General features: G+C 37.2%; 1 protein-coding gene across 6 annotated transcripts in view; it reads left to right on the top strand.

Annotated features, from left to right (window-relative positions):
* The window catches only part of ZRANB3 (zinc finger RANBP2-type containing 3), a 190,357-nt gene that overhangs the window by 158,203 nt on the left and 4,439 nt on the right, over positions 1-27,715 (top strand). For 5 of the 6 annotated variants that reach the window (XM_027835736.1, XM_027835733.1, XM_027835737.1 and 2 more), the window contains exons 15-20: positions 9,300-9,391; positions 14,491-14,592; positions 16,002-16,144; positions 19,089-19,235; positions 21,520-21,877; positions 24,567-24,698. In XM_027835736.1, the coding sequence (XP_027691537.1) occupies positions 9,300-9,391; positions 14,491-14,592; positions 16,002-16,144; positions 19,089-19,235; positions 21,520-21,877; positions 24,567-24,698 (974 nt within the window). The remainder of the gene's footprint in view (positions 1-9,299; positions 9,392-14,490; positions 14,593-16,001; positions 16,145-19,088; positions 19,236-21,519; positions 21,878-24,566; positions 24,699-27,715) is intronic. The other variant, XM_027835738.1, reaches the window with a different exon arrangement.

The following is a 27,715-nucleotide window of genomic DNA, read 5'->3' on the forward strand; positions in this document are numbered from 1 at the left end:
GGGCAGGAAGGGACTGTCATTTTCATATTTCTGTCCCCAGCTCTTAGTAAAGCCTTGCATGTAGCAAATACATATTGCATGTTTAATTGAATTGAACTGAACAGACCTTGTTTAGTTTTGTTAACTTTAATGGCCATTAAATAGGCAGCATGTACTTGGAATAAGAATACTATTGTGTATCTGTTTTTCCTTATTCCCAGCTTAAAAACAAATGAAACCAAAGTTCTAAAGTTTCTAATGTAATAGAGCAATAGCTTAGATGAGGAGAATAATGTTTATCTGGGAATGGATATAAAATCATTTCAGTTTATTGTTCGTTATCTTTAGTCTTCATTTAATCTCTGTTTCCCCATCTATATATTCAGAATAATGAATTCTGTTCTTTCAATAGGAGTCAGATGCTTTCACTCAAGTTTGCAAAAATTTTTCAGAAGTCACTTAACCTGCAGAAAGTCAGTTCATCCAGTAAAATGTACAGTGGCCCTTTCCACACTTAATAGAGTCATCCTTTACCCTCTTAGCAATGCCTTCTTCTCCTCTTGCTCCTTTGACTAGTAGGCTAAGCAACCATCAGCATCCATCTGCAACAAATTCTGAGTTCCTCTACTGACAACAACAACAACAACAACAACAACAACAACAAACACTTATGTGTGTGGTTCTATGTGCCAGACACTGCAGCAAGTTCAGAAGATACAAAGAAAGGCAGAAACACAGTCCTTGCCCACAAGATGCTCACAGTCCTTTGGGGGAGACAACATGGAAACAGCTATTTACATACAAGATACATGCAGTATAAGTGGGAGATAATCTCAGAGGGAAGGCACCAGCAATGCTGGGAGACTAAAGCATATCCTTTTCAGAAGATGAGACTTGAGAAAGGATTCTGGGAAGATGGTGGAGTATGTCAGAAAATTTCAAACTTTCAAGATTTTCCTCTACAAAAGACATAAAATAGCACCTCAGGGAGACCAACATAGAGTGGTGAAAATAAATAGAGTAGGGGCAAAACCTGGGTCCTCCTGGGACAATCAGAGAAGATCCTTCTCCAGCCTTGGGACCGCTTAAACAACAAGCTTGCAAGTCCTGGGGTTAGCTAGGTTGGGAGGCTGCCTCAGTCCCAGCCACAGTAACTTTCACCCCCAGGACAGTGAGGGCAGTTGGGCATTTAGGAAACCTCTGCTGACAAGGAACGCCAGACCCAGCTGTGCTGTGGAGACTGGAGGGTGCGAAAAGGAAGTAGCATGTACAGAAGCAGTGGGGCAGGACACGACTGGCTGTGGGCACTTATAGGAGGCTGGAGGTCTTATTTTAAGTTCAAGGTCAGAGTGGGAGAACTGAAGAGGATCTGAGGCCAGAGGCACCATCCTCCATATCCCAGGACTAGAGGCGATTATAAAAACCTAACTATTACCAATTAAAAAAAAATGCACAGGCAAAGGAGAGAGAATCCAACCATAGAAAGCTACTATGGAAATAGAGAAGACTGAGATTTGTCTTCTGAGATAGATACTAAAGCAAAGAAACCCTATTCTACCCCAAAGAGTAATGTCAAATGGTCACCTGCCCAAAAAGAATTCACTGAAGAACTTTAAAAAGACTTAAAAAATCAAATGAGAGAGATTGAGGGAAAACTGACAAGAAAAATAAGAATAATCCAAGAAAAACAAGATTGTGAAAAGAGAGTCAACCAATTAGAAAAGGAGATCGAGAATATTAAGGAAGAAAAATGACTCCTTGAAAATCAGAATTGGGCAAGGGGGAGCCAGCAAAGTTATAAAACCAAGAAATAATAAAACAAAATATAAAGAGTGAAAAATAGAAGAGAATATGAAACATCTCATAAGAAAAACAACTCTAGAGAACAGATCAAGAAGAGAAAACATAAGAATAATTGGACTGCCTGAAAGCTATGATCAAAAAAAGAATCTTGATACAGTGATACAAGAAATAATTAAAGAAAATTGTCCTGAAGCATTAGAACAAGAGGGGAAAGTAAAAATAGAAAAAATCCACCGATTACTACCTGAAAGAGATCCTACGAGGAAAACTCGTAAGAATATTATAGTCAAATTCCGAAAGCTCAAGGACAAAATATTATGAGCAACAAGAAAACAAAAACAATTTACATATGGCAGTACCACAGTTAGAATCACACAAGATCTAGCAGTGGCAATGCTAAAAGATCACAGATCTTGGAACACTATATATTGAAGAGCAAAAGAACTGGGTTTCCAGCCGAAAATATCATACCCAGCAAAGCTAAGCATAATTCTGAATGAGGGAAAAAAAAAAAAGAACGTTTAATGAATTGTCAGACTTTCAGGACTTTGTTTAAGGGAAAAAAAAAAGCCTGAATGTAATAGAAGATTTGACATACAAGAACCAAGAGAAATATTAGGTACATAGGGACTCAATATGGATAGACTGTTTACCTTTTATGTATGTAAAATGTAAGACTTGTATCTAAGATTGTTATTAGTAATTAGGTAGCTTATTAAAAAGATTGGGGTAGACCTGAATATGAAATAACTTCAAAAAGTAAAACTGTTCAAGAACAGTTAAAAGAGTAATTATCTTACACAAATGAGGCGGGAGAGGAAGAGCCCATAGAAAGGAATTGAATGGGAGAGGGGGTGGCGAGTTCTGGAAACCTGCTTTCATTTTGAATGGGTTCAAGAAGAAAAAATGCAAACACGTTTAGAAGAGTATAAAAGTCTTCTAAATTCAAAAAGAAAACTCTAAGAGGATAGGGAAAGGGGAGAGGATAAAGGAGGACTCTTTAGAGGTGAGGGTGAGGGAATGGGTTAAAAGGAGAATATAGAAGAATGTTTAGATCAACAGGAATGGGTGGATAAGGGAGGGATTCTTGGGAGGATGAGGGGAGGGTCAGGGAATGACGGATGTACAAAAGGATTTTTAGATTTATGGGAATAGGAGGATAAGCGAGGGATCTCTGGAAGGGCATAGGTTAAGTAATAGAAGGACAAGGTAGCAGGTAAAGTAGAGGAATTAGGAGAGATAGCAAAAAAGAGATATGCTGCACATACTTAAAAACAGATTAGGAGTAGAATATCTTAGGGGAAATGTATGTTTATATATGTATGTGTATATGTGTATGTGTATATCAGTATCTGTATATAAATATATTGGCACTTAATTGTAGCCTGGGGGGAGGGGGGAGAGGAGGAAGGGTATAACAAGAACAAAGTAAAAAGTATACAACAGAAAACAAAAGAAAACCTGCAAGGAAGCAAAGAAAAGATGGACAGTTTTCAACATAACATGCAGTATTTAATATATAGACTTTCTTGAAATGGAAAGTTATTGCTATATATTTTGAATCCTCTCCTACATTCTGCTGTGCATATGACATTTTTTCTTTTCTTATTTTATATTCAAGTTTATAATGTTTTTTTTTTCATATTACGTATTTAAGTTTTAGCATTGGCCTAAAATTTTTTGTACAAGATGAAAAAAAAATGTAAAATAAAAATGAGACTTGACTTCTGCTTCTGGGAGCTATGATGGCAGAGTAAAAAGGTAGTCTCTCTCACCCTCCCCTATCAACCTCTGAAAACCCAGAAAATATTACCCCAGAAAAAACCCTGGAACAGCTGAACCAGAAGAAAGATGGGGAGCAGTAGTGCAGTAATCCAGGAGGCTAAAGGGATTAACGGGAAAGGGCCCTCTTACCCTGGGGGAAGGGGAGCAGTACGGAATGAGAGTCCCCCAGCCAGCTAGTGGAAAGACCACTTTAGCATACCAGGAGGAGATTCTGGTGCCTCTGCATTCTACAGCAAACAGGTCTCCCAGTGCCTCAGCAAAAATAAGGGAAGCAGCACTACAAAGGGCCCCAGGCGATTAAGCACCCTGCAGCATTCATCTGAAAGGAGCTGAAGAAAGCAACCTAGAGTTGCCCCAAAGTTCCAGCCTTGCTGATTCCAGTCCAACACCAGGTAAGCTGTCAGAACCCTACAGCCTCCAACTGCCAACCAGGAGGAGATCCCAAAGCCCAGGTGGTCTAGCAGGCAAACACCAACAACTGGACCTCCGAGCCTCAGTGAGGGTGGGGGAACCAGTGGAAACCAGCTCATAAAACCAGCAGGTGCCTAGGCATTCTACAGCAAAGGAATCTCCCAGTGCCTCAACAGAAATAAGGGAGGCAGCACTACAAGGGGCTCCACGCAGATAAACACCCTGCAGCACCCATCTAAAAGGAGCTGAACAAAGCTAATGAAAAGAAAAAGCAGGCAACCTAGATTTGCCTGAAAGTCCCAGCCTTGCTGATTCCAGCCCAATACCAGGTAAGCTGCCAGAACCCTACAGCCTCCAATTGCCAACATAAGAGGCCCCAGCACACAAAGCCAGTGACCAAGACCTAGGCTCCCAACACAAGAAGCTTGGGTCAGTGCCCTCTGCTCCCCAGCAGGAGAGCATAATCTCTTTAAAGGCCAGAGAATAAAGAAACACCATGAGTAAAACGAAACATACAATAGATTCATATTATGAGAAGAGTGAAGATCAAGACAGAAATTCTGAAGAGGACAACATTGTCATCAAACCCACATCTACAACATTAAAAGGGAATATGAACTGGTCTGAAGCCCAAAAAGCCTTCTTAGAAGAGCTCAAGAAGGATTTTAAAAGTCAAATGAGAGAGGTAGAGGAGTCCTTAAAATGTACAATTGGCCAATTGGAAAAAAGTACACTGAAGAAAACAAGTCCCTAAAAAACACAATTGGCCAACTGGAAAAAAAGTACACTAAAGAAAACAAATCCCTTAAAAATACAGTTGACCAATTGGATAAGAAAGTACAAAATCTAACAGAAGAAAACAATATGTTAAAAATTAGAATTGAACAAATGAAAACTAATGACTCTATGAGAGAGCAAGAATCAGTCAAACAAACAAAAAAATGAAAAAATGGATGAAAACGTAAAATACCTCATGGGTAAAACAACAGACCTGGAAAATCAATCCAGGAGAGACAATTTAAAAATTATTGGCCTACCTGAAAATCATGATGAAAAAAAGAGCCTGGACAAAATCCTTCAAGAAATCATAAAGGAAAACTGCCTTGAAGTCCTAGAACCAGAAAGTAAAATAACTATAGAAAGAATCCACCGCTCCCCGCCTGAAAGAGATCCCAAATTGAAAATGCCAAGTAATATAATAGCCAAATTCCAAAATTACCAGATTAAAGAGAAAATATTGCAAGCAACCAGAAAGAAACAATTTAAATATCATGGAACCACAGTCAGGATTACACAGGACCTTGCAGCCTCTACATTAAAAGACCGTAGGGCATGCAACATGATATTCTGTAAGGCAAAGGAGCCTGGAATGCAGCCAAGGATTAACAACCCAGCGAAAATGAGCGTGATTTTTCAGGGAAGGAGATGGATATTCAACGAAAGAGGGGACTTCCAAACCTTCCTGATAAAAAGACCAGAGCTCAACAAAAAATTCGAACTTCAAGTAAAAGATTCAGGGGAGACATAAAAAGGTAAGTGGGACAGAAAGATACAATATGTTGTTAACAAGGGCAAAATGTTTACATCCCTACAAGGGAAGATGACACTTGCAACTCTTGAGAACTGTATTGTTATTACACCATGTTAAAGGAGTATACATAAAGGGGGAGGATATAAGTTGACTTTGATGTAATGATAAAAAAAATATCTAATCAAGTGGGTCAAATGGATCCAAGTAAGTGGATTAGTCTGAGCTAAGAAAACGTACTGAGAAAGGAGGAGGCAGACATGGGTAAATTACATTACAGGAAAAGACACAAAAACCTATTAGAGCAGAGGTAAAGAAGGGAGGGGGATGAGCATTGTTTGAACCTTACTCTCATCAGATTTGGCTCAAGAAAGGAATAACATAATCAGGTATAGAAATCTAACTTGCACTATAGGCAGTAGGAGGGAAAAGGGGAAATAAAAGGGAGGGGGGATAGAAGGGAGGGAAGAAGCAGTAAGGGTAAAGAAGAAGAAAAGGGAAAGAGATAATAGAAGGGAGGTAATTCTCTTTAATGCAATTATTGATTGTTTCTATGACTTGTTTCTTTGACCCACTCATTCTCTAGGATTAGATTATTTAGTTTCCATTTAATTTTAATCTATCTTTCCATGGCCCTTTATTATATGTAATTTTTACTGCAACATGATCTAAAAAGGATGCATTTAACATTTCTGCCTTTTTGCATTTGATTGTGAGGTTTTTATGCCCTAATACATGGTCAGTTTTTGTATAGGTGTCATGTACTGCTGAGAAAAAGGTATATTCCTTTCTATCCCCATTCAGGTTTCTCCAGCATTCTATCACATCTAACTTTTCTGAGATTCTGTTTACCTTCTTAACATCTTTCTTGTTTATTTTGTGGTTAGGTTTATTTAGTTCTGAGAGTGGAAAGTTGAAATCCCCCACTAGTAGTTTTAATATCTTTCCTTCTGTAATTCATTTAACTTCTTTACAAATTTGGGTGCTATACTATTTGGTGCATATATGTTTAGCTTTCATATTACTTCATTGTCTATGGTATCATTTAATAAGATATAATTTCCTTTGTTGTCTCTTTTAATTAAATCTATTTTGCTTTTGCTTTGTCTTAGATCATGATTTCTACCCCTGCTTCTTTCTTTACTTCAATAATAGATGCTGCTTCAGCCTTTACTTTGGGTGTGTGTGCATGTGCACGCGCGCGCTCACGTGTGCATTTAAAATGTGTTTCTTGTAAAAAAAAATTGTCGAATTCTGGGTTTTGTTCGACTCTGCTATTTGCTTCTGCTTTATGGGTGAGTTCATCCCATTTACATTCATGGTTATGATTACTAACTGTGTATTTCCCTCCATCCTGTTTTTCTCCTGTTTATACTTCTCTCTCTTTCTCTCTCCCTCTCTTTCTTTCTCTCTCTTTCTCCCCTTTCTCCCTGTCCCCTCCTTACCAGTGTTTTCCTTCTGACCACTGCCTCCCTCGTTCTTCCCTCTCTTCTATGAGATCCCACCTCCTTTTCCTATTTCCCTCCCCTTCTACTTCCCTATAGGGTAAGACAGATTTCTGTACCCAACTGAGTGTGTATGTTATTCACTCTTTGAGCCAGTAAGGTTCAAATGATGTGCTGTCCCTCCCTTCTTTCCCGCTACTGTGCCTATTCATATTAGATAATTTACTTCATTCTACCTCTCCCTTTCCTCTTCTTCCAGTGCAATTCTCTTTCTCCACCTTTAATTTTTTTATATCATCCCATCAAAGTCAACTTATCCCTGTTCCCATTGTCTATGTATACTCCTTTTAACTACCTTAATAGTAATATTGTTCTTCAGAGTTACAAGTATCGTCTTCCCGTGTATGGAAGTAAACAGTTTAACCTTTTTGAATAACTTATATTTTCTCTTTCTTGTCTACCTTTTTATGTTTCTCTTGAGTCTTGTATTTGAAAATCTAATTTTCTGTTCAGCTCTGGTCTTTTCATCAGGAATGTTTGAAAGTTCTCTATTTCATTGAATGTCCAATATTTCCCCTGAAGGATTATGCTCAGTTTTGCTGGGTAGGTAATTCTTGGTTATAATCCAAGCTCTTTTGCCTTCCGTAATATCATATTCCAAGCCTTCCACTCCTTTAATGTTGAAGCTGTGTAATCCTGATTGTGGGTTTCTTGATATTTGAATTCCTTCTTTCTGGCTGCTTGAGATATTTTCTCCTTGACCTGAAAGTTCTGGAATTTGGATGTAATACTCCTGGGTGTTTTAATTTTGGGATCTCTTTCAGGAGGTAGTGGGTGGATTCTTTCAGTTACTGTTTTACAGGCAGTTTTCCTTGTTAATTTCTTGAAAGATGCTGTCCAGACTCTTTTTTTTTTGATCATGGCTTTCATGTAGTCCATTCATTCTTAGATTATCTCCCTTCAGTCTATTTTCCAGATCAATTGTTTTACCAATGAGATACTTCACATTTTCTTCCTTTTTTTTTTATTCTGATTTTGTTTGATTCTTGATGTCTCATGGAGTCATTAGCTTCCACTTCCCCAAATCTAATTTTTGAGGAATCATTTTCTTCAGTTGGCTTTTGTGCCTCCTTTTCCATTTGGCTAATTCTGCTTTTTAAGGAGTTCTTTTCTTTAGTGGATTTTAGTACCTCCTTTTCCATTTGGCCAGTTCTACTTTTTAGGGAGTTGTTTGTGCTTCCTTTACTAAGCTATTGACTCTTTTTTCGTGATTCTCTTACATATCTCTCATTTCTTTTCCCAATTTTTCTTCTACATCTTTTATTTAATTTTTAAAATCTTTTATTAGCTCTTCTAGGAGTTCTATTTGGATGTAAGAACAATTTAGATTTCTCTTTGAGGCTTTGCATGATATTGTTGTTCTCTTCCGAGTTTGTGTTTTGCTCTTTCTTGTCACCATAGTAGCTTTCTGTGGTTTGGGTTTTTTTTGGAGGGTTGAGGGGCAGAGGGTTGCTTATTTTCCTGTCTATTTCATGACTTTTAAAGTTGAAATCTACTCCTGGCGTACAGGGATCACTGTCCCAAACTTCTTGCACTGGGGACCAGGGGCTTAACCCACTGTCCTGCTGCACCAGGGTCTCTGGGCCTGGACATTTTGCCTGCTGCATCAGGGATACCAGGTCTGCTCGGCTTGGCCACTCGCCTGCTGCACCAGATGTTGGAGGCTTTGCAGCTGGCCCACTAGACTGCTGGCTTGCTGTGTCAGGTCTGTGGGGCTGAGGTTGCTAACCTCCACTGGGGCTAGGAGACCCTTCCTGGCTTGCCCAGAAATCATCTCACTGGACTGTGCTCCCCTTCCTGCAAGTCAAGTTGTCTTGGGCTGGAAAATTGTTTTGCCGTGTCCTTTTGTGTGTTCTGCTGCTTCAGAATTTGTTTTGAGCCATTACAGTTGTTTGGAAGGGAATTTGAAAGAGCTTAGGCAAGTTCTTGCCTTTTCTTCAAAATTTAAATTTATAACAAATTCAAAGTTTCTTTTAATATAAGTATTCAAGAGTAATTGCTGGCAGCAAGTTCCTCCTTGTTTCCAGTGTACATCTTCTTGGCTTCAATTTAGGCTTTAGAATCATCGACCTTGTAGCTAAGAAGAACCAGATATGTCATCTAATCCAGCCTCTTCATTTTACAGATGAGGAATTTGGGGCCCAGGAAGTTTAAGTGAATCACCAAGGTGGTTAATGACTTAGATTTGAACCTAGACTGTCAGACTCCACCCTTACTGTTTTCTCTATTATACCACATTTCACTCCTATTAGACAAGTCTTCAAATACCATTTACTTTTTCTTTCCAGAAGAGTTGAAGGATTCAGACACTTTACCTGTATATGATGTCCTGATGTTTTGTGCAAGTAAGAATACAGACAGAATTCATCTCTATACTAAGGTAAGCTTTGCTGGGATATTTGGCATATTTTTTGTCTTACTTTTTTTCACATTTTAGTAAATATGCCTGATATGCTTTCTAGTATATCATTAGTAGGTCTTTGTATTTTTTGACCCTTCAGGGTTTATAAAGGGTTTGAAATTTAAAATGTCTTTTAAATTCCATGACAACCCTTTTTTTTAATCCTTTTTTTTACTATCCTTTTAGTACAGATGAGGAAATGAGATTCAGAGCGGTGATGTCAGAAGTTAGCTGAACATCAGAGGTGAGATTAGGATGCAGGTGCCCCCTTGACTTCATTTCCCAGCCCTTTTTCCACTACATAATGTTGCCTCAGATTCTCTTCTGTTCCCCTGTTCACACTCTGAAATTCCTGCCTGAAAATGAGGCAAATGTTCTCAAACTACCTACTATAACTACTATGTGTATTTAGGTGATCTTTTGTCTATAACAACACTCTTAATACTATGGATGCTTCCTGTTTAGTTTTAGATCTCAGATTACCAATTAATCTTAAATGCAGTACCTTCCTAACAACTTGGGTTGCTTTTACTTTTTATTAGACATATATTGGAGTTATGAATTTTTTAAATTGATAATCTGTAATAGGGCATTGTAGCTGATCTGAAATTCAGTTGTAGATTGTTCTGTTTTGCTTTGCTTTGACATCTCTGTTTTCACCAACTTAGAAAATTTTGAATAACTCTTTGGGAAATCATAGCAAGAGACAGTGTGACACAGTAGATAGAGAGCCAGCCTTGGAGGACCTGACTTCCAATCCTTCCTCTAAAATGCTGTGTGACTCTGGGCAAATCATTTAACCACTTAATGCTCTAGGCACTTCATTAAGTTCAAGGAGTTCCCTATATAATTGAAATCACATATATATTCCCTTTCTTTGTAATCATAGTACTACTTTATCTGGCATCATAAGCATCCTTTTGAAAAAATACCAATTTTTTTTATATCACCTTTGATTCCTAATGTATCCTTCCCCTACCCAGAGAGTTATCCCTTATAACAGAATATATGAAGAGGGAAAAAAGTTCAGCAAAACTGACCAATATATCTTTTAAGTATTTTATGTTGTGTTGGTACCAATTGTTTACTATTTATGCAAAGAAAGAAGGGAGAGGTATTCTCATATGTCATTATAATTTAACAGCATTCAGTTTCATTTTGTAATTGTTATTTCCATTTATTGTGGTCTCCATATATATTGGTCTTCACATATTTCTCTGGTCACATTGTATTCATCATTTCCTGTGGTACAGTAATATTCTGTAAAATTCAAGTTCTACAACTTGTTTAGCTTTTCCTTAATCGATGGGCATCTACTTGGTTTCTAGTTCATTTTTGCTGCAAAAAGTGCTGCCATAAATAGTTTGGCATATATGGAACATTTTTTATCATTCACCTCCTAAGTGTGTATATACCTAGCAATAGGGTTTTAGGTATGGATTTTTTAGTCACTTTCTTAGCATAATTCTAGGTTGCTTTTCAAAATGGTTGGAACAATTCACAGCTCCCCCAATAACATACATTAATTAGTTTGCTTGTCTTTCCATAACTTTTCCAGCATTCCTGTCTTTCGACGTCTTAACCAATTTGCTGAATATGAGGTGAAACTTCAGAGTTGTTGTGATTTGTATTCCTTATATTATTGGTGATTTGATACAGTCTTTCATAATTGCTGTTAATAGTTTACAATTCTTTTTTTGTTAATAGTAGTTAATAGTTTGCATTTCTTCTTTTTAGGATTCTTTGGTTATATCTATTAGGGCAATGGCTTTTGATTTTATTTATTTGTGTTCCCTATATATCCTGAATATCAACCTTTACTAAAAACATGTGGTGTGAGGTCCACAAGTATTGTACACTGCCAAGGTTTTCTGATTTGTTCAGTGTATTAATAATACTGATTTTCCCTCTTTTTCTTAATAAAGTGTTACTTATTATATGGTATGGTTCTCAGGGAGAAACTATAGTGATTTTTTTTTAAGAAGACACAAAAGATAGCAATAAAAACCTTTTTTAAAAGGTCTCTTAAAAAAAAAGTGATACATAGGGTTCCCCCTGTATCATGCCAGTTAAAGCAAATATTTTCAATTTAACATTTATCAGAATTATTTTTGTGTGTGTGTGTGTGTGATACCCCCTATTTGATTAAGAGTGATTTTCATAGCCTTACCTGTGAAAGGTTCTTGATTTGGTTCTCTTATAACTTTTATATGGTATGGCTAATATTCAGGTCACGTATCCATTTTGTGCTTATTGTGGTAGATGGTGTAAAATGTTGGTCTGAAACTAATTTCTGTCAAACTGACTTTCATTTCTCCCAGCAATTCTTGTACAGTAAGATCTTCTGCAAGTAATATATGTTCTCCAGGAAGTTATCAAACATTGGGTTATTGAATTCAATTTTATCTGACTCTTCCTTATCAACTCTGTTTCAAAGATCTGCTTTTCTATTTTGTTTTTAACAATAGCATTTCATTTTGATGGTTACAGTTTTGTAGGATAAATTGAAGTATACAAATGCTGTTCTCTCTTCATTGTTTCTCATTTTTTAGTATTTTCCATGAGATTCTAGATCTTTTATTCTTCCAATTGAATTTTGCTATTATCAAGCATTTTAAAATTAGCCAGAGCTGTTATTGTATTTTTTGTTTTTATTCATAAATCAGTTATTTTGAGTAAATCTTATTAATTCATATCCTCGTCTCTGATTTCATGTCCTCACTTACATGGCTGGCCTAAAAATTTACATAGCATTTTCTCAATTAAAATAATCTTACTATTATTGTTTATTTTATTTTTGCCATTTTTTAACAGCTTCACCATGGGGATGCTGAGAGCAAGTGGGGACAGATGGGTACACTCAGGTGGGGAGGTTTGTGCCCCAATATAAACCCACAGTTTTCCACTTTGTATGGGATTCCTTACGGGACATTGAACTTTGGAATCAGCTGCACAGAGCTCCTTTTTTTCTGACTGGTAGAGTACAGTTTCAGAACTGCCAAAGGACATCCTGAGTTTGAATCTTCTCCAGCATAGACTACACAACTCTGGGCCTATCTTCTCAATGGCCTAGACAACTCCCTTAAGCTGTATAGTTCCATAAAATTAGTGTAAGTTGCAGAACAGTTGCTGGTTATTATTTTTGGAAGGTATTTCTTCACTGGGAGCTCCTTAACTTAAAATCTGGACAGAAAAGGAAAGTACCACTTCATAGGCTTGTTATGAAACTCAAACAATTTAATGAATGTAAAGTATTTTGCAAAACTTAAAAGTGACGCTTAAATTTTCATAGCATCAGAGGTCTAGAAAGGATTTTAGAAGTCATAGAATTCAGCCCCCCATTTTCAGATAAGGCCATTGATGGCCCGAGAAATTAAGTGAGTTGCCCAGGATCTAGAGCTAATAAAGTATCTGAAGATGAGATTGAAACCCAGGTTTCCCTGACTCCTATTCTAGCACTTTATCCATGACGTCAGACTGCCTTATACAAGTGTAATTTTTTTCAAATACATACCAGGAAGAATTGTTAAGATATGTGAGATGTTTTGGTTTTTACTATTCTTTGTACAATCAGTTTTCATACATATAGGTTTTCCTTTCTTTATGAAAAAAAATGCTACTACTGATTTTCAGCTAACTTCCTGACCATGTATGATATTTTTAATCACTTAAATTCTTGAATTCCATTCATCTGATGAATTCCAAAGATAATCCACCCCCATTTGTCTGTATTGCACAGTATGTGCATTATAAATTATCTCTAATGTCCAAAATGTTTTCCTTCCCATGGCTTTGAGGAAACTGCTTTGTAAATAGTAAAATATTATGTAAGTTGATTTTTTGTTATGTTATTAGAATTGTAATGTGAACTAATTATCAAATAGCAAACTGTAATGAAGGTAAAATTTTCATGACCACCATTTTTTTTATTCTTAATACTATTGCCCCCACTCTTTCTATTTGAGGATGGAGAATCAAGAATAGGCCATTGTGTTATGCTTTTGAATGATGATAGGAAATAACTCACTTTCAAATAGCACTTTATTGAGTACAAAGTACTTTCATGTGTATGATCTTGTTTCATCCTAACAGCATTCTGTGAGATAAATAATATAGGTATTATTATTTTATAGAAAAAGAAATGAGTTCAGTAATGTGCCAAAGGTCAACCAGTCCTGTGCCTAAGCTTGTAAAGCTAGTACTTGAACCCAGCTGAACATAGACATCAGGTCTTTTCTGACTCCAAATCCAGTTTCTAGTTAACTTTCCGTTATCAAAATGCTCACCTAGTAGAAGTCTGCATATGAAAGTTTCAAGATTTCATCCATATTTAACTTTAAAAATGAGATAAGGAGGGGCAGCTAGGTGGCACAGTGGATAAAGCTCCAGCCCTGGATTCAGGAGGACCTGAGTTCAAATCTGGCCTCAGACACTTGACACTTACTAGCTGTGTGACCCTGAGCAAGTCATTTAACCCCTATTGCCTTGTAAACAAACAAAAAAAAAAGAGATAATATTCTTATACTTCTGAAGCCCTTTATTTTGACACATTTTCCGCAGAATGTCAAAGAAGGATGAGGATTGGACCATTGATTCCATTGGCCTAGGGAACACCTGGTTGAGGAAGCTCCCTCTACCATAGGGAAATGCCTGGGACACTGAAAAATGGAGTAATTTGCCCTGAGTTGGACAGCTAATATGTGCCAGGAGAGGGATTTGGATTCAGGTCTTCCTCACTTCAGGATCAGCTTTCTAATACTATTCCCTGCTGCCTCTCATGTCAAAGAGAAGAATATAAAATTATACCAGAGTAGCATCCTTTCATAAGCGTTGGCATGAATTTAGCTGGTATGGACGTACTGTTCGGTATGGACTCTGGTTTCTGCACCTTGGTTCAGGAAGCACTCCTTTATGGCCTCTTCTTCCTGGCACCCCTTCTAAAATAGGCTTATATTAGTTTATCCTTTAGGTGACTGATGGAAATGTTATGTCATATTGTAATGCCAAATCAAAACAAAGAGTTGTTTAACGCCCATGGACAAAAATTGACTAATATTTTTCTCTCAATTGATAATCAGAATGGTGAGCAAATGAACTGCAATTTCATTCCTTTGGATGTAAAATTAGACCTCTGGGAAGATTTACCAGCATGTTTTCAACTGAAACAAAACCGTTCACTGGTAAGAATAATAGTCCTAAACATTCACCTAAATACGTTTTATGTTTAATCCTTTTAATGATCCTCTTGTGTTTAATAAATGTAAAGCAATTTGTGACATTATTGCAGATTCTAATTGTTGGCTGCATTTTCATCAGTTCAGGCACATTATTAATTACCACCGGTGCTAATAATAAGCACAAAATCTGTTTCTTTGGCAAATGATCACACCTACAGTTACTGTTTCTGTGGAAAGAATCATCTTCACATAGTTTTCTTTCTCATTTACAGGATTAGCAACTGTGGTGTTTGTCTCTGACAGAATCACATTTTATCTTAAAGGTTAGGCTCTAACAGTGATACATTGTGAGAGTGGGAGAAATTTCATGTTGGGTAATTCTCAATTAATTGTAAGGATCATCTAAGTGCAACTTCAGGCCAGGTACAGCCCAGAAAGGCCTTCAGTCTGATCTGTGGCTGCATTTATCTTTCTTGCAAAGAGAGGTTAGCTTGCATTGTTAACTGATCCCAGCACGCAGGACAGTGCTTTGTAAGTTATAAAGTATCAAGCATAATGACAATCTGTATGGGAACAATATTTTTTTACCCTTTGAATGAGAATGGCATCTTGCCCCCTGGAATACATAGTTGACAGAGGTTACACATCTGTCTTAAAAGAGAAAATAGTTGTGATATCTTCTCTTTGATGACTTCTATCCCTGCCTCTCAAATTTTTAGCACATAGCCAATGTTGTCCAGGTAGTTGTTGACTAAAATGTAGGTGGTGCCCTGAAAACTATTTTGTCCCTTATCTATTTGATGGCTTTTTTATTTGAAGAATAATTTGATCTAGGTGCAACAAAGCTATTAAATTCTTACTCACTGGTAAATGTAACATTTTGTTAAATATTAGCTCCACCATCATTACAATACCTGTTTTGACCATTTCTGACCTGGCCATTGTAAAGTATGTGTTCAAATAGCCAGATTAGACTTGGGTGAGTGTCCTGTATTTGGATGTTGGTGACAGGATTGTAAATGTAGAACCAGAAGAGACGTGAGGGTCATGTAATCCCCCTCTCTCCTTCTGCAGATAAGAAAATCAAGGTCCTATGAACGTAAGTGACTGTCCCTACTGATTTCCAGGCTTGTTGAACCTATTGTGGCGTGCCTATAAATTTACCTTTAGAAAACTCTTATGGTAAATGAGACTTTTGTGTCACAGAGCTGGCTATAGGAAATTCCCCTCAAAAATACCTGATTAAATAAATCTGTCATCATTGCACTCAAACTATTGTTTTGAAGATAACATCAAAGTATTGGTTTTCCACCTGCTTCACCTGGCTCAGTTACTTAAGGAGGATCACTGCCTGATGTTCATTGGCTTATGATCTGCTCCTCTGCTTTTTTCAAAATCTCATTCTCTGCCAGATTTTGAAGTTTGTACGGGAGTGGAACTGTCTCACAGCCATGAAGCAAAGAATTATCAGGAGAAGTGGCCATATCTTTCACAGCCCTATTCTGGCTTTGGATGAGATAACAAAGCAACAGACTAAACAAAATAGTACCAAAAGGTATGAATTTTCCCCCACTTTCTCTCTCCTTTTTTGTGATCATTTCCATAGGAGTAATCAGTCACATAATAGTAAGTTATACATTAGCAGCTTGTTTTTGTTATTGTTCAGGCATATCCAACTCTTCATGTCCACCTTTGTGTCCAACTCTTCATGGCCCCATTTGGGGTTTTCTTGACAAAGATAATGGACTGGTTCACCATTTCTTTCTGCAGCTCGTTTTACAGATGAGGAACTGACACAAACGGGGTTAAGTGACTTGACCAGGGTCACATAGCTAGTAATTGTCTGAGGCCAGATTTCAACTCAGGAAGAGGAGTCTTCCTAACTCCAGGTCTAGTACTTTATCCACTGTACCAGCCAGGTGCCCCAACAGCTTGTTTTAGAATTATATAATTAGATACTTTGTAAATTTTCTCAGAAACAATAGAAGAGGGCAACCTGCCTGGTTCTTGATCATGGTAAGATCTATTTAGGTAATACTATGTATGTCCAAAGGTTGTTAATAATAACTCATATTTCTATAGTTCTTTCCCTAAAACAGCTCTGTGAATTAAAGACTTCATATTTTACAGATGAGAAAACAATCTAAGAAAGGTTAAGTTACTTATCCATGATAACACAGCTAATAAGCATCAAAGTTAGGATTTGAACCTAAATGTTCCCTGACTCCAAGTCTAGCATTCTACCCAATCTACCTCACTGTCTCCACTGTTGTGAGGAACACCCTGTAAATGTCAGCTATGGATATCACTTTGTCAGTTTTATTCTCTTGTATGGTCCCAAATATCTTGGGAAAATGGGTTAAAGAATAAAATAGGGAAAAATGAAAGGATTTTGAGCAGATGACATAGACTGGTAGTGGACCCATTCAGTGCAGTTGGGTGACTTCTAGCACTGGTCAGCCACATGGGAGTGGAGGTACAGTGATGAGTGTCACAGGGTTTGGTGGTGGTACAGCCCTAGGATGACCCCTTCGCCAAAACTGCCTTATAGCTACCCCACCAGCAACATATTAAAAAAGCAGGGATCAGTGACTTAGTGTCCTGCTTTTGAAATATTGCTGACTCCTTTGTAAATATAAAATTTGTTTGTTCCATGTCAATACTTTTAGGACCTATGATTTTGTTTGTGTAGATTGCAACTAATTGTTAATTTATAATCTTGGAGAGTTGCCTAAGGCCCAGAGGGGATATATGACTTGCTCATCGTCATGTCACTAGAAAATGTCAGAGGAGAAATTTAAGCCCAGGTCTTCGTGAGTCCATACCCAGCATTCTGCCCTCTAATCACATGGCCTTAGTTGTTATAACCTTAAATAATTTAGATTCAGCATTTTCAGTGTTGTATATTTTTTTCTTTCTCAAATATTGCTCTAAAATCTTATTTCTATTCACTGTTTATTTTGGTTGCTTTCTTCTTCTTAACTTTGCCCTGTATCATTTCTGGAAGCTTAAATTTTTTCCTGTGCTATATTTTCCTAAATTTTTTCCAGTGCCACCTGACTCAAACATGGTGGTAATTGTGCTCAAGAGCAGGGCTTCTTAAACATTTTCCACACGCAACTACTTCAGCTCTTAAACTGTCGAGACCCACAGTTTAAGAAGCACTGCCTAGAATCTAGGGCTCTGTCTAACTTCCATGAAAACCTTTAGATTCTCTGATTTGTATGATTTTTCAGATATTTATTCATGGAACTCTTACAGAAAAAATAAAAAATTACTCTGGTTCCCAAGCCTCTGAATAGATTCTTTATTACCTTTTTAAGTCAGTGAATTTGATTTTTCAAGCTGTTTCATTAAAACCTGAGGCAAAGCTTAATAACATCCCTCTTCCTCTCAAAATTAGGAGATCTTTCTATTATCAACAAGAGATATTTTGAATTTATTTGTATGGCAAAATATGGCAGAGAAGTGCTACTCTAGGGGATAAAATAGCTGAATCAATGGGGGAAAATTAAGATAAAGAGTTAAATTTAGGGAACCCTAGAGAAACACATTGTGATTTGATTTTGATGAGATTATTACCAACTTGTTGGACTCATAAGATATGGTAGTAGTCAAGATTATATAAAAATGTGTTAAGTTTCAACTCCTTTTTAGAAAGGAAAAAATCTGAGATGTAAACTACCCAGAGAAACTAGGGCATGCTAATTAAAAGGAATTAATTGGGTAATTGCATTCCACCTACTTAAATTCCCCTGTTGCTTTAATTGAGAATAACATTCTTCTTCATTTCCGGTCTCTAAACTGTTGTGTGGTATCAAAAGTGCTGGGTAATAAGTTTCTGAATTCTACTTCAAGGGTGGCTGTATTTTAATGGAAGGTACAGTGAGCCCTATATGTGCTGGTAATTATGAAAATGACCTTCAGGTTTTCAGAAGACAGGATTCAAGTCAGTAAACTAAAAAAGGACCTAAATAGTGTATTATAACAGATTGATACCCCTTTACATTTGATTACATAAATTTAGCAAAGCTTAAAAAGGAAGGTCAAGAAGGAGGGTAGGTGAACTAAAGTTAGAGGATTTATTCACAGCACAGGAAATTGGATACCCAAGAGTGGTGGCTACTCTTGTGTACTCAATAAAGTTAAATGGTACATTTCTTACTGATACCCATGCCCTTTTTGCTTTTCTAAATGAACATTTGTCAAATAGATATAAATGGTGTTTGCATATCTTAGGTGCAAAATCATGCAAAAGATAGTTTGGAAGGAAAAGATGTGTATGTGTATATATATCTATATATGAACCCCCCTAATGAAAATTTGCTAACAAAGTAAATTCCATTTTCAAATTTCAGACCTGGTAATACTCTGTCTTACATTTTTCTATCACTGATATTGCAAAAATAATCTAAACATGATAGGGAAGAAGTGTATATTTGTTTTAAACTGTGATATTATAAAAGAGAAAAAATTTAAGTAACTTTCCATTATTCCAGATACATAACTAAAGAAGATGTTGCAGCGGCTGCTGTGAACAAAGTGCAGAGTGATGGGGGTAGCATCCGTGTGATCACAAAGGAATTCAGGTTTTCCTCTAAAAACCAAACCTCTTCTGCTGTAGAAACATGGGAAACTACTATAAAGTAAGTTTTTCAATGCTAATAAGATACATCATTATACCTTGCCATTTCTGTGGAATTTTTCAAAGTAATTGTATATATGTTAGCTCATTTGAACCTTATACCCTGTATGAGGAGCTCAGGTAGGTGTTGTTATTCCCTATTCAGTAATTTAAAATGTAATCAGAAAATATATTTTTCTTTTATTCTAATACACTGAGCAGATGAGTAAATGCGTTCAGTTTCTAATTTGAGTATAATCAACTCTTAACTCATTTACAAATAGACTGATATTCATCAGCACATCTTACTTTTAAATTTTATTAATATCACCACCTTCTTTACTTAATTGCTTTAGTGATATTAAGAGGAACTTCGTTTCTTTTAAGAACTAAAAGAAAAAGTTTTTTAAACCAAGAAAAGAAAAGAGAAGAAAAAAGGAACCAAACCCTGTCTTTGGAAGGTTTGAATCAGAAAATATTGTTTCTAAATTTCTTTTCATTCCCATATTTATTATTTATTATAGGGTTGTTGCATCTTATTACATTGATATGCAAAAGTTTACTCAACCATTTCACAAATTGTTGAATATTTAGTTTCTAGTTCATTGCAGTTCCACATAATTATAAGATTCAAAGTTTTATCTTTGTGACTTATTATCTCTGTTGCCTGAGAGTCCTCCAAAAAGATTCTACCCATTTGCAGTTCTACTAGCAACGTATGAGTATAATTTCTCCAAAATCTATGCAGCTATTTTTTTCCGATTTGATAAATGTGGAGCATGAACCAGAAAATTTAGGGAGAATTTGAGAGGTTAACTTTAATGTTGGCTAGTGTTATGCAGCAGTCTAAAAGGAGTGAGTCTTTTTCTCTATGGAAAAGGAAAATGGGGCCAGAAGCAGAAACTGGAAGTTTTCTTCTGTCTTAATCCTTTTTATTATTTGTTTCAAAGTGTTTTAATTCCCAGAACACCCAAAATACTTAATATTCAAAGGTAAATAGAAGTAACTTCTAAAGCTAAAAATGAAATTTTAAACATTATTTTGCACTGCTTTACCTTCCTTGATACAGATAATGAAAGAATGGCTATAGATTATACCACTGGATAACTGGTACAGTGCCTGGCACATTATTGGTACTTAATAAATGCCAGTTCACTGACTATGCCCAAGAACCTTGAATTTAATATAGGTTTATTCATTCAGACATTCCCATACTATATTATAGAATACTTACTAGAGTTATTATACTTCAATACAGGTTAGATTTTGCAAGTGCAGATGAAATAATAATAATATATAACAGGTATAACAATAATAACGTTATTGTTGTTAACATTTATATAGTGCCTACTATGTCCCAAACACTGTGCTAAGTTCACTTTACAGTTATCATCTCATTTGATTCTCATAACCTTTTCTCTGGTTGTTCATTCATTCATGCATCAGGCATTTATTTAGTACCTACTATATGCAAGGTGCTCTGACAGGTGCTAGGGGCACAAAGTCAAAAATATAACAGCCTCATCCCTCAAGGAGGGAATGTGTGAGATATACACATACTAATAAATACAAGATGGATGCAAAATAAATACAAAGTAATGTCAAGAGATGGCACTAACAACTGGAGGAATTGGGAGAGTAATCTAATAGAAGAGGGCATTTGAGCTGACCTTCAGAGGGAGTGTTAGAGGTTCTAGGGGACAGATGAAGGAGAAAAGAGCATTCCATCCACAGGGACAGCCTATGGAAAAGCCTGAAGGCAGGAGACAGAACATTTGGTACTCGTGTCAGCAAGTAGAGTCATTTGGCTGGAATGTCAAATGTGTGAGGGAGAAGTGTGTGCTAAGTCCACAGACAGAGGCTGTAGCCAACTGGAGAAGGGCTTTGCAGGCCCAACAGAGGTGTTCATATTTTATCCTAAAGGCAGTACAGAATCATTGCAGCTTCTTGGGCAGAGGAGTGACATGGTCAGGGCACTAAATTCCAACCCTTCCACAACTTATTAGGTGGTTATTATGTACCCCTTCCCACCCCCAAATGCATCACATGACTCACCTTCTTGATGAGCCTGTCCAGACTTCTGTGGGCCCAACCTTGAATGACAGCTAGAATCTGTTGCCAGCCTGTGCACACAAAGGTGGTTAGGGATCGACAGAACTTTTCTTAGCTGGCAAAGCCTTGGGGCACCCAGGGTCCAGTCACCTTTTTGGTATAAGGGGCCAGCTAAGTAGTACTTTTCCGGGAAGATGAGAGTTCTAACTTACAGCATTTGTTCTCTAAAAGTTTCTCTGACTTCTTCATTCTAGCCCAGTCCAAGGTGATCTCACCACACAACCTTCTACATCTAAGGGATTTTTGCAGGCTGTGGATATTGAAGGAAATCCACTTTGTCTCCACTGTCAACAACGTACTTGCCAATCTGGCCAACAGTACAAAGTGAGCGCTTGGGATTCACGGTTTTGTTCTCAGAAATGTCAGGAGGAATTTTGGATTCGATCAAATAATAGCTATCTGCGTGCTAAAGTATTTGAAATTGAGCATGGTGTGTGTCAGCTTTGTAATCTGAACGCCCAGGAACTCTTCCTTTCTCTCAGAGATGCTCCTAAAAATCAACGGAAGAATCTTCTACAAACCACTTGGATCTCAAAACTCTCCATAGAACAGGTAAAACATAAAAATACCGTACTCTTATGAGTGGGGGTGGGGGTGGGGAAGCAGCCTAGTTCTCATTGGCAACAATGAAATGGTGATTTTGAAATACAAAGTTGTAGGAGCAAGAAAACCTAAGAAAGCTCAAAGTACAAAGCGTTATATTGAGAACATGGCTGTGTTTTTGTTGTGTTGTAAAATGTAATAAAACTGAAACATTTATGACACATTATCATCATAGTTCAATTAGATTTCTGGCTAGATTTCTAAGGTCAAGAACTAATATGAAATTTCAATCTAGAACAAATTTTTATACTTTATTGTATGGCTAAACAGTGATTACTTTTTAATGAACTACCCAGCTGACTAAAATGCTGGTAATTTTTTTCAATTAAAAAAAAAAGAATACATTTTAATTTACTTAATAATATTGAGTTGTAATTGGATTAGTTAGTAAGCATTTTTCTAGATTAAAATGGACATTATAATCTGGTAAAATATTTCAGCTGGAATTTTTGTGTGAATTTTTGGCCTTTATGGGTCTCTGAAAGACATGACTTAATTGCAGAGGGTCATGCCAGATTTAATATAGGAGTGGAGTATCTGCCCAGGAGAGCAAATCTCTAGCTCTCTCTCTTGCCTAAGTCTATATGCTTCTAGGATACACCAAAGAAAAATAACAAAAAAAATTTCAAAATAGCATCAGAAAGTACAAAAATATGTCATATAAATAAAACATTTTACAGCTCACAGAATACAGGTTAAAAGCTTCTGATCAAGTAATAGCACTAATCAGGCAGAGTTTCTAAGAAGTATGTTCCAGAGGCATCTAGGTGACACAGTGGATAGAGCACTGGATCTCTAGTCAGAAAGACCTGAGTTCAAATCCAACTTCAGATCCTAGGCAAGTCTACCTCAGTTTCCTCATCTATAAGACAGTGATGATAATAATAGCACCCACTTGCCAGGGTTGTGAGGATAAAATGAGACCTTTGTAAAGGGTTTTGCTTACTGCAAAATTCTAGCATTTGCTGGCCATTATGATTTTATATTTTATTAATATTATTAAGGTAGTGGTCATGGGGACTTCATTAGATCACTCAGAAAATAAAATGAAACTCCCCTGGAGTTGGAGCATTCCTTATTATCCCTAGAATTCTTTAAGTAAAGTGGGTACACCCCTTGTCAACGATTTAGAGGGTATCCCTGCTTCAAGTAGGGGTTGGACTAAATAGTAGGTACTGAGGTCATCCGTTCCAGCTCTAAAGTTCAAAGAGTCTGTGACTCTATGGTTAGTGTGAAGAAATGTGCCTCAGTGGGAGCATATCAGTGAGCAGTAAGGGATCATGTTAAGATCAGAAGGGTCTGTCTAATTGGATACTGCTCACAGCAAAGAAATGTGAATTAGTTGAAGCCCAGATAGATTTTTTTTTTTTAAGGAAAAAAAGCCATTTTGCTGAGAACCATAATACTGTTCTTCATATTTGCTTCTGAGAGTGCCAGCACACACACACACACACACACACACACACACACACACACAGAGGAGATTGGCCCATATGGGCATCTGAAGTGTGTGTGTGTGGATGTGTGTGTGTGTGTGTGTGTGTGTGTGGATGATCTGACAGAATTTGAAAATGTTAGTGTTATAGTTAGTTATAGTCTTCCAAATAATGGAAGACTATAACACTAAAGCTGAATATCTGTGCCTGATTCAACTGAAGTGTACTACCTGGACTTCTTAGCCAAACCATTATTGATCAAGTCATTGTCCATTGTAGTTTCTTATGAGTCATTTAGAGCTATGCCATAGAATTTCATGGCTGCCAAAATGGCAGATTTTGCTAATTTTAGTTTCTTCCAGGCTCAAGAAGAAGAAAATAAGAACTACCTTTAATAGTCGTCTTAGTTAAATTTAAACATCACCACTGCTGTGTTCTGATTTAGATTTGCTACCCCAGGCAAGATGGTAATATTGCATACTATTTCAATGTAGGTCATTGTTGGTTAAATATAAAGTGTGCATATATGGGATGGCCTAAATGGAGGTTATTTTAAATGGTAAACTCAGTATATTTCAAACAAGGATGCTAAAGAAATTTGTATTTAAAATGAGGTTCTAGCCTATATACCTTTGTAAGCTGACCTTCCTTGCTTTCCTAGTGAATAGTATGCCTCTGAATTTATCTCAGAGTTGGCTAGAATTGAGGCCACTTTTACTTCTGTTGAAAACTATTAATATTTAAACTGTCATTGATAAAATAGCAAAGGCATTTAGGTCAGCAATTAAAAACTGCTTGGGTCAGTTATATGCAAAAGCACTTAATTTCCAATCTGTTCCTTTCTTTTCTAAGAATTTTGCTTCATTAAGTATGTAAACTAACTCAAAGGTGCAGTTGCAAGTGATTTTTCCAATCTGTCGGGAGTCTGATACTTTGTACTTACTTGTAAATTCTATCAAAATGAGTTAGGTGAAAAAAAAATCCTTCTTTCAACAACAGATTTCTTATTGCCTGCAAGGAATAAACCAAATTGCTAACCCTGAGGTTTTTTTCTGTGCACAATAAAAGCTATAAAAAGCCATAGTAATGTATTTTCCCTGGGATTTTGCTGTATAAACATGATTGCACAATGCCAAGCCAACAATTACTCTAGTGTATGGTGTATAGCTGAAAAGTGCTGATGTGTTATGTTTTTATTGCAGTTAAATGAGATGATGATAAACCCTGTAGAAGGGCAGTTCTGGCAAGTGGATCACGTCCGACCAGTCTACAGTGGAGGAGGGCAGTGTGCTCTGGAAAACCTTCAGACTCTATGTACAGTTTGTCATAAAGAGGTGAGTCCAAGTTTACACATCTTTACCTCTCTTCCCTGGGAAGTGAAAATATCATTTGGAATATATTTTTGCAAACTTATGAGAAAGAATCTGTATTTAAGATGACTGATCTGGTCTAGCAGAGAAATGATACTGTTTAACTCCATTGTCACCTAATTCAGTAAGCTACACCTGCTAGCCTTTAAGAGCTGGTGCTCATTCTCGGTAACAGATAGACTGAAACATGTAGCAGTAAAGCTAGCTTTGAGATAGATCTTCTGGTCCAGACCCTTCATTTGAAAGGTGAAGAAACTGAAACCCAGATAGGTGGAGTAATGACCCAGTGAGAGACACAGGGCTAGAGCTACAGTCACTGGTTCCCTAGTCCAGTGCTCTGGGCACTGACATGCTCTCGCCCTTCCTCCCGAGAGAAATGCATCCCTTTTCATGTATTTTAGGAACAAGGTATTGTTCCTGGCTCTTGTGATGATTTCTGCTGCTCTTCTCAGTAGCTCTTTCTAATCGAGATACAGGTGGGATCCCAGTAGAGTCAGATTACCCACAGCAAGTCTGAGGAAGAGCTAACATGTGACCAGACAACATCACAGGTTCAACCTCAGTTGTGCACTGAGAGATAACAAACAAGCAGATCCCTAAAGGCACCCCAGTCTCCCACAAACACAACAAGCTCTGCAAGAAGTAGGACAAACAGAAGAAGAAAAGAAAGATGCTGGCACCAGATGTAGCTGGGCTCATCGATCTTGAATGTGTGATTCCATAGAGACCTCAGACTTGTTTAGAGCCACCACGTCAGCATCCACAGTGATGTCTAAGAAGACGACTCTTAAGTTGAGAGAGCTGGTAGTTCTAAGAATCAGCAAGATTATGTATTTGTACTTCTTTGAACCCAGGGTAGCTGCATTAGCTTGGCATGTTGGGAGGGATTACGGGGCTTTTGTAAACATCTGTAGTTTTCTGCACTAGATAGCATTCCTTGAACCTAAGCCCTAATAGAGTTGACCAAGAACAGTACTCAGCTGTCATTATCACCTATGGGAAAATGCACGTGCCTCACAGGTGTGCCAGTATTGGAAAAACCAAGACCCTTAAGTGAAAAATGATGAGAATGTGATGTCTGCTTATGTCTGAGACCGAGGAAAAACATAGGAATTTTGTCATTTTCATCATTATTTAAGTTTTATTAAGGACCAATATGCACGTAGTGTATTTTACTGACTCTATCTAGTATAAATCAAGTTAAACTGATGGTTCTCAGAGGCAGTTAGACTGAACAGTTAAAGAAAAAAAAGGAAGTGGTATGATTTACCCATTAGCACAGATTTCAGAGGCAAGTTCAGTTAAAAAAATAATAATAGCTTACACTGCATAACAAGTTATGATTTATACTTCCCATAGTATTTCATATACATCAACTCATTTGCTACTTTCAACAACTCTTTGAGGTCTTCCAAGGTCCAACTTTGTAGCTGAGGGAAGAGAATGCCACAGAAATTCAACCAATCAATCAAGTATTTATTAAGCACTTGTATTTATTACATATTTATTATTACATTTATTAAGTATAATTAAGTATTTATTAAGTACTTGTGTTCCAGGCCCTGTGCTAGGTGCTGGTGATAAAAGTAAAAAGAATAAAACAATACCTTCTCACAAGGAAGTTACACTCTAATGGAGAATACAAGTAAATAAAAATATATAGAGCATAAATGTAGAGATGACTAATACAAATATGTGCAAAGTAATTAAATACAAGGTAGTTTGGGAGAGGGGACACTAGCAGTGTGGAGGATGAGGAAAGATTTCCTAAAGAAAATGGTACTTGAACAAAATATTAAAAAAAGAGAGAGACTATGTGAACAGAGACAAAGAAGAAATGCATTCCAAGAATGGTGGATGACCAGTGTGAACACAGAGACAGGAATGGAGCGTCATAGTGAGGAACAGAGAGACGCCTTGTTTGGCCGCATTGCAGAGGCAGAGTGATGTCCAGTCAGACTGAAAAGATAGGTTGCGGGCAGGTTGTGAAGACCTTTGGAAGCTAAGCAGAGGAATTTATACTTTATCTGAAAGGTAAGAAGAAGCCACTAGAGTTGGTTGAGTAGGAGAATCACATGGTCAGCTTATCACATGGTCAGCTTTGTTTTTGGCGACAATATGTAGAATGAACTATAGTGGTGAGAGACTTGACTTGAGGCAGGGCAATCAATTAGGAGACTATTGCAACAATGTAGGTGAAACATGATGAGGACCTGAACCAAGCTGGTGTCTGTGTGTGTAGAAAAAAGGGATTGGATGTGAGAACTCGAAGGGAACAGGTAAAAGTAGAACTGGTATAATTTGGTAACTGATTGGTTCTGTGAGGTGAGAAAGTTACAAGATTACAAACCTGGGAGACTGGAGGAATGTTGGTGCCTTTGACAGAAATAGGGATGAATTGGGGGAGAGGAGGAGATATGAGTTCAGCTTTAACCATATTGGGTTTGAAATATCTTCTGGGATATCCAGTTTGAAATGTTCAATAGACAATGATATGGGACTGAAGCTTGAGGGATATTGGAGAAGAATATATGGAACTGAAAGTCACCTATATAAAGATGATTGTTAAAATCATGAGATCTGATGGGGTAACAGAAAAAGCATGAATGGAGAAAAGAGGGCCGAGGACAGAATCTTGGGGAAGGAGTCATGATGTGGAGAAAGAGCCAGGAAAGGCACTTGAGAAGCACCAGTCAGATAGGTAGGAGACAAACTAAGAGAGAGGGCAGTGTCACTAAGACCCCAAAAGGAGAAACCATCCAGGAGGTGAGGGGTCATCAGCAGTGTCATAGCAGCACATAGGTCAGGAAGGATGAGGATTGAAAAAGGACTCTTCAATTTTTCAGTTAAGAGATCACTGGTAACTTTGGAGAGAGTGGTTTCAGTAGAATGATGCCAGCAGAGGCTAGATGTCAAAGAGGAAGGAAAAGCAGCAGATATAGAAAGCTTTTTCTTGGAGTTTTACTGAGAAAGGGAAGAGA

The sequence above is a fragment of the Vombatus ursinus genome, unplaced genomic scaffold (assembly GCF_900497805.2).
Source record: "Vombatus ursinus unplaced genomic scaffold, bare-nosed wombat genome assembly UNPS02014816.1, whole genome shotgun sequence".
Lineage (NCBI taxonomy): Eukaryota > Metazoa > Chordata > Mammalia > Diprotodontia > Vombatidae > Vombatus > Vombatus ursinus.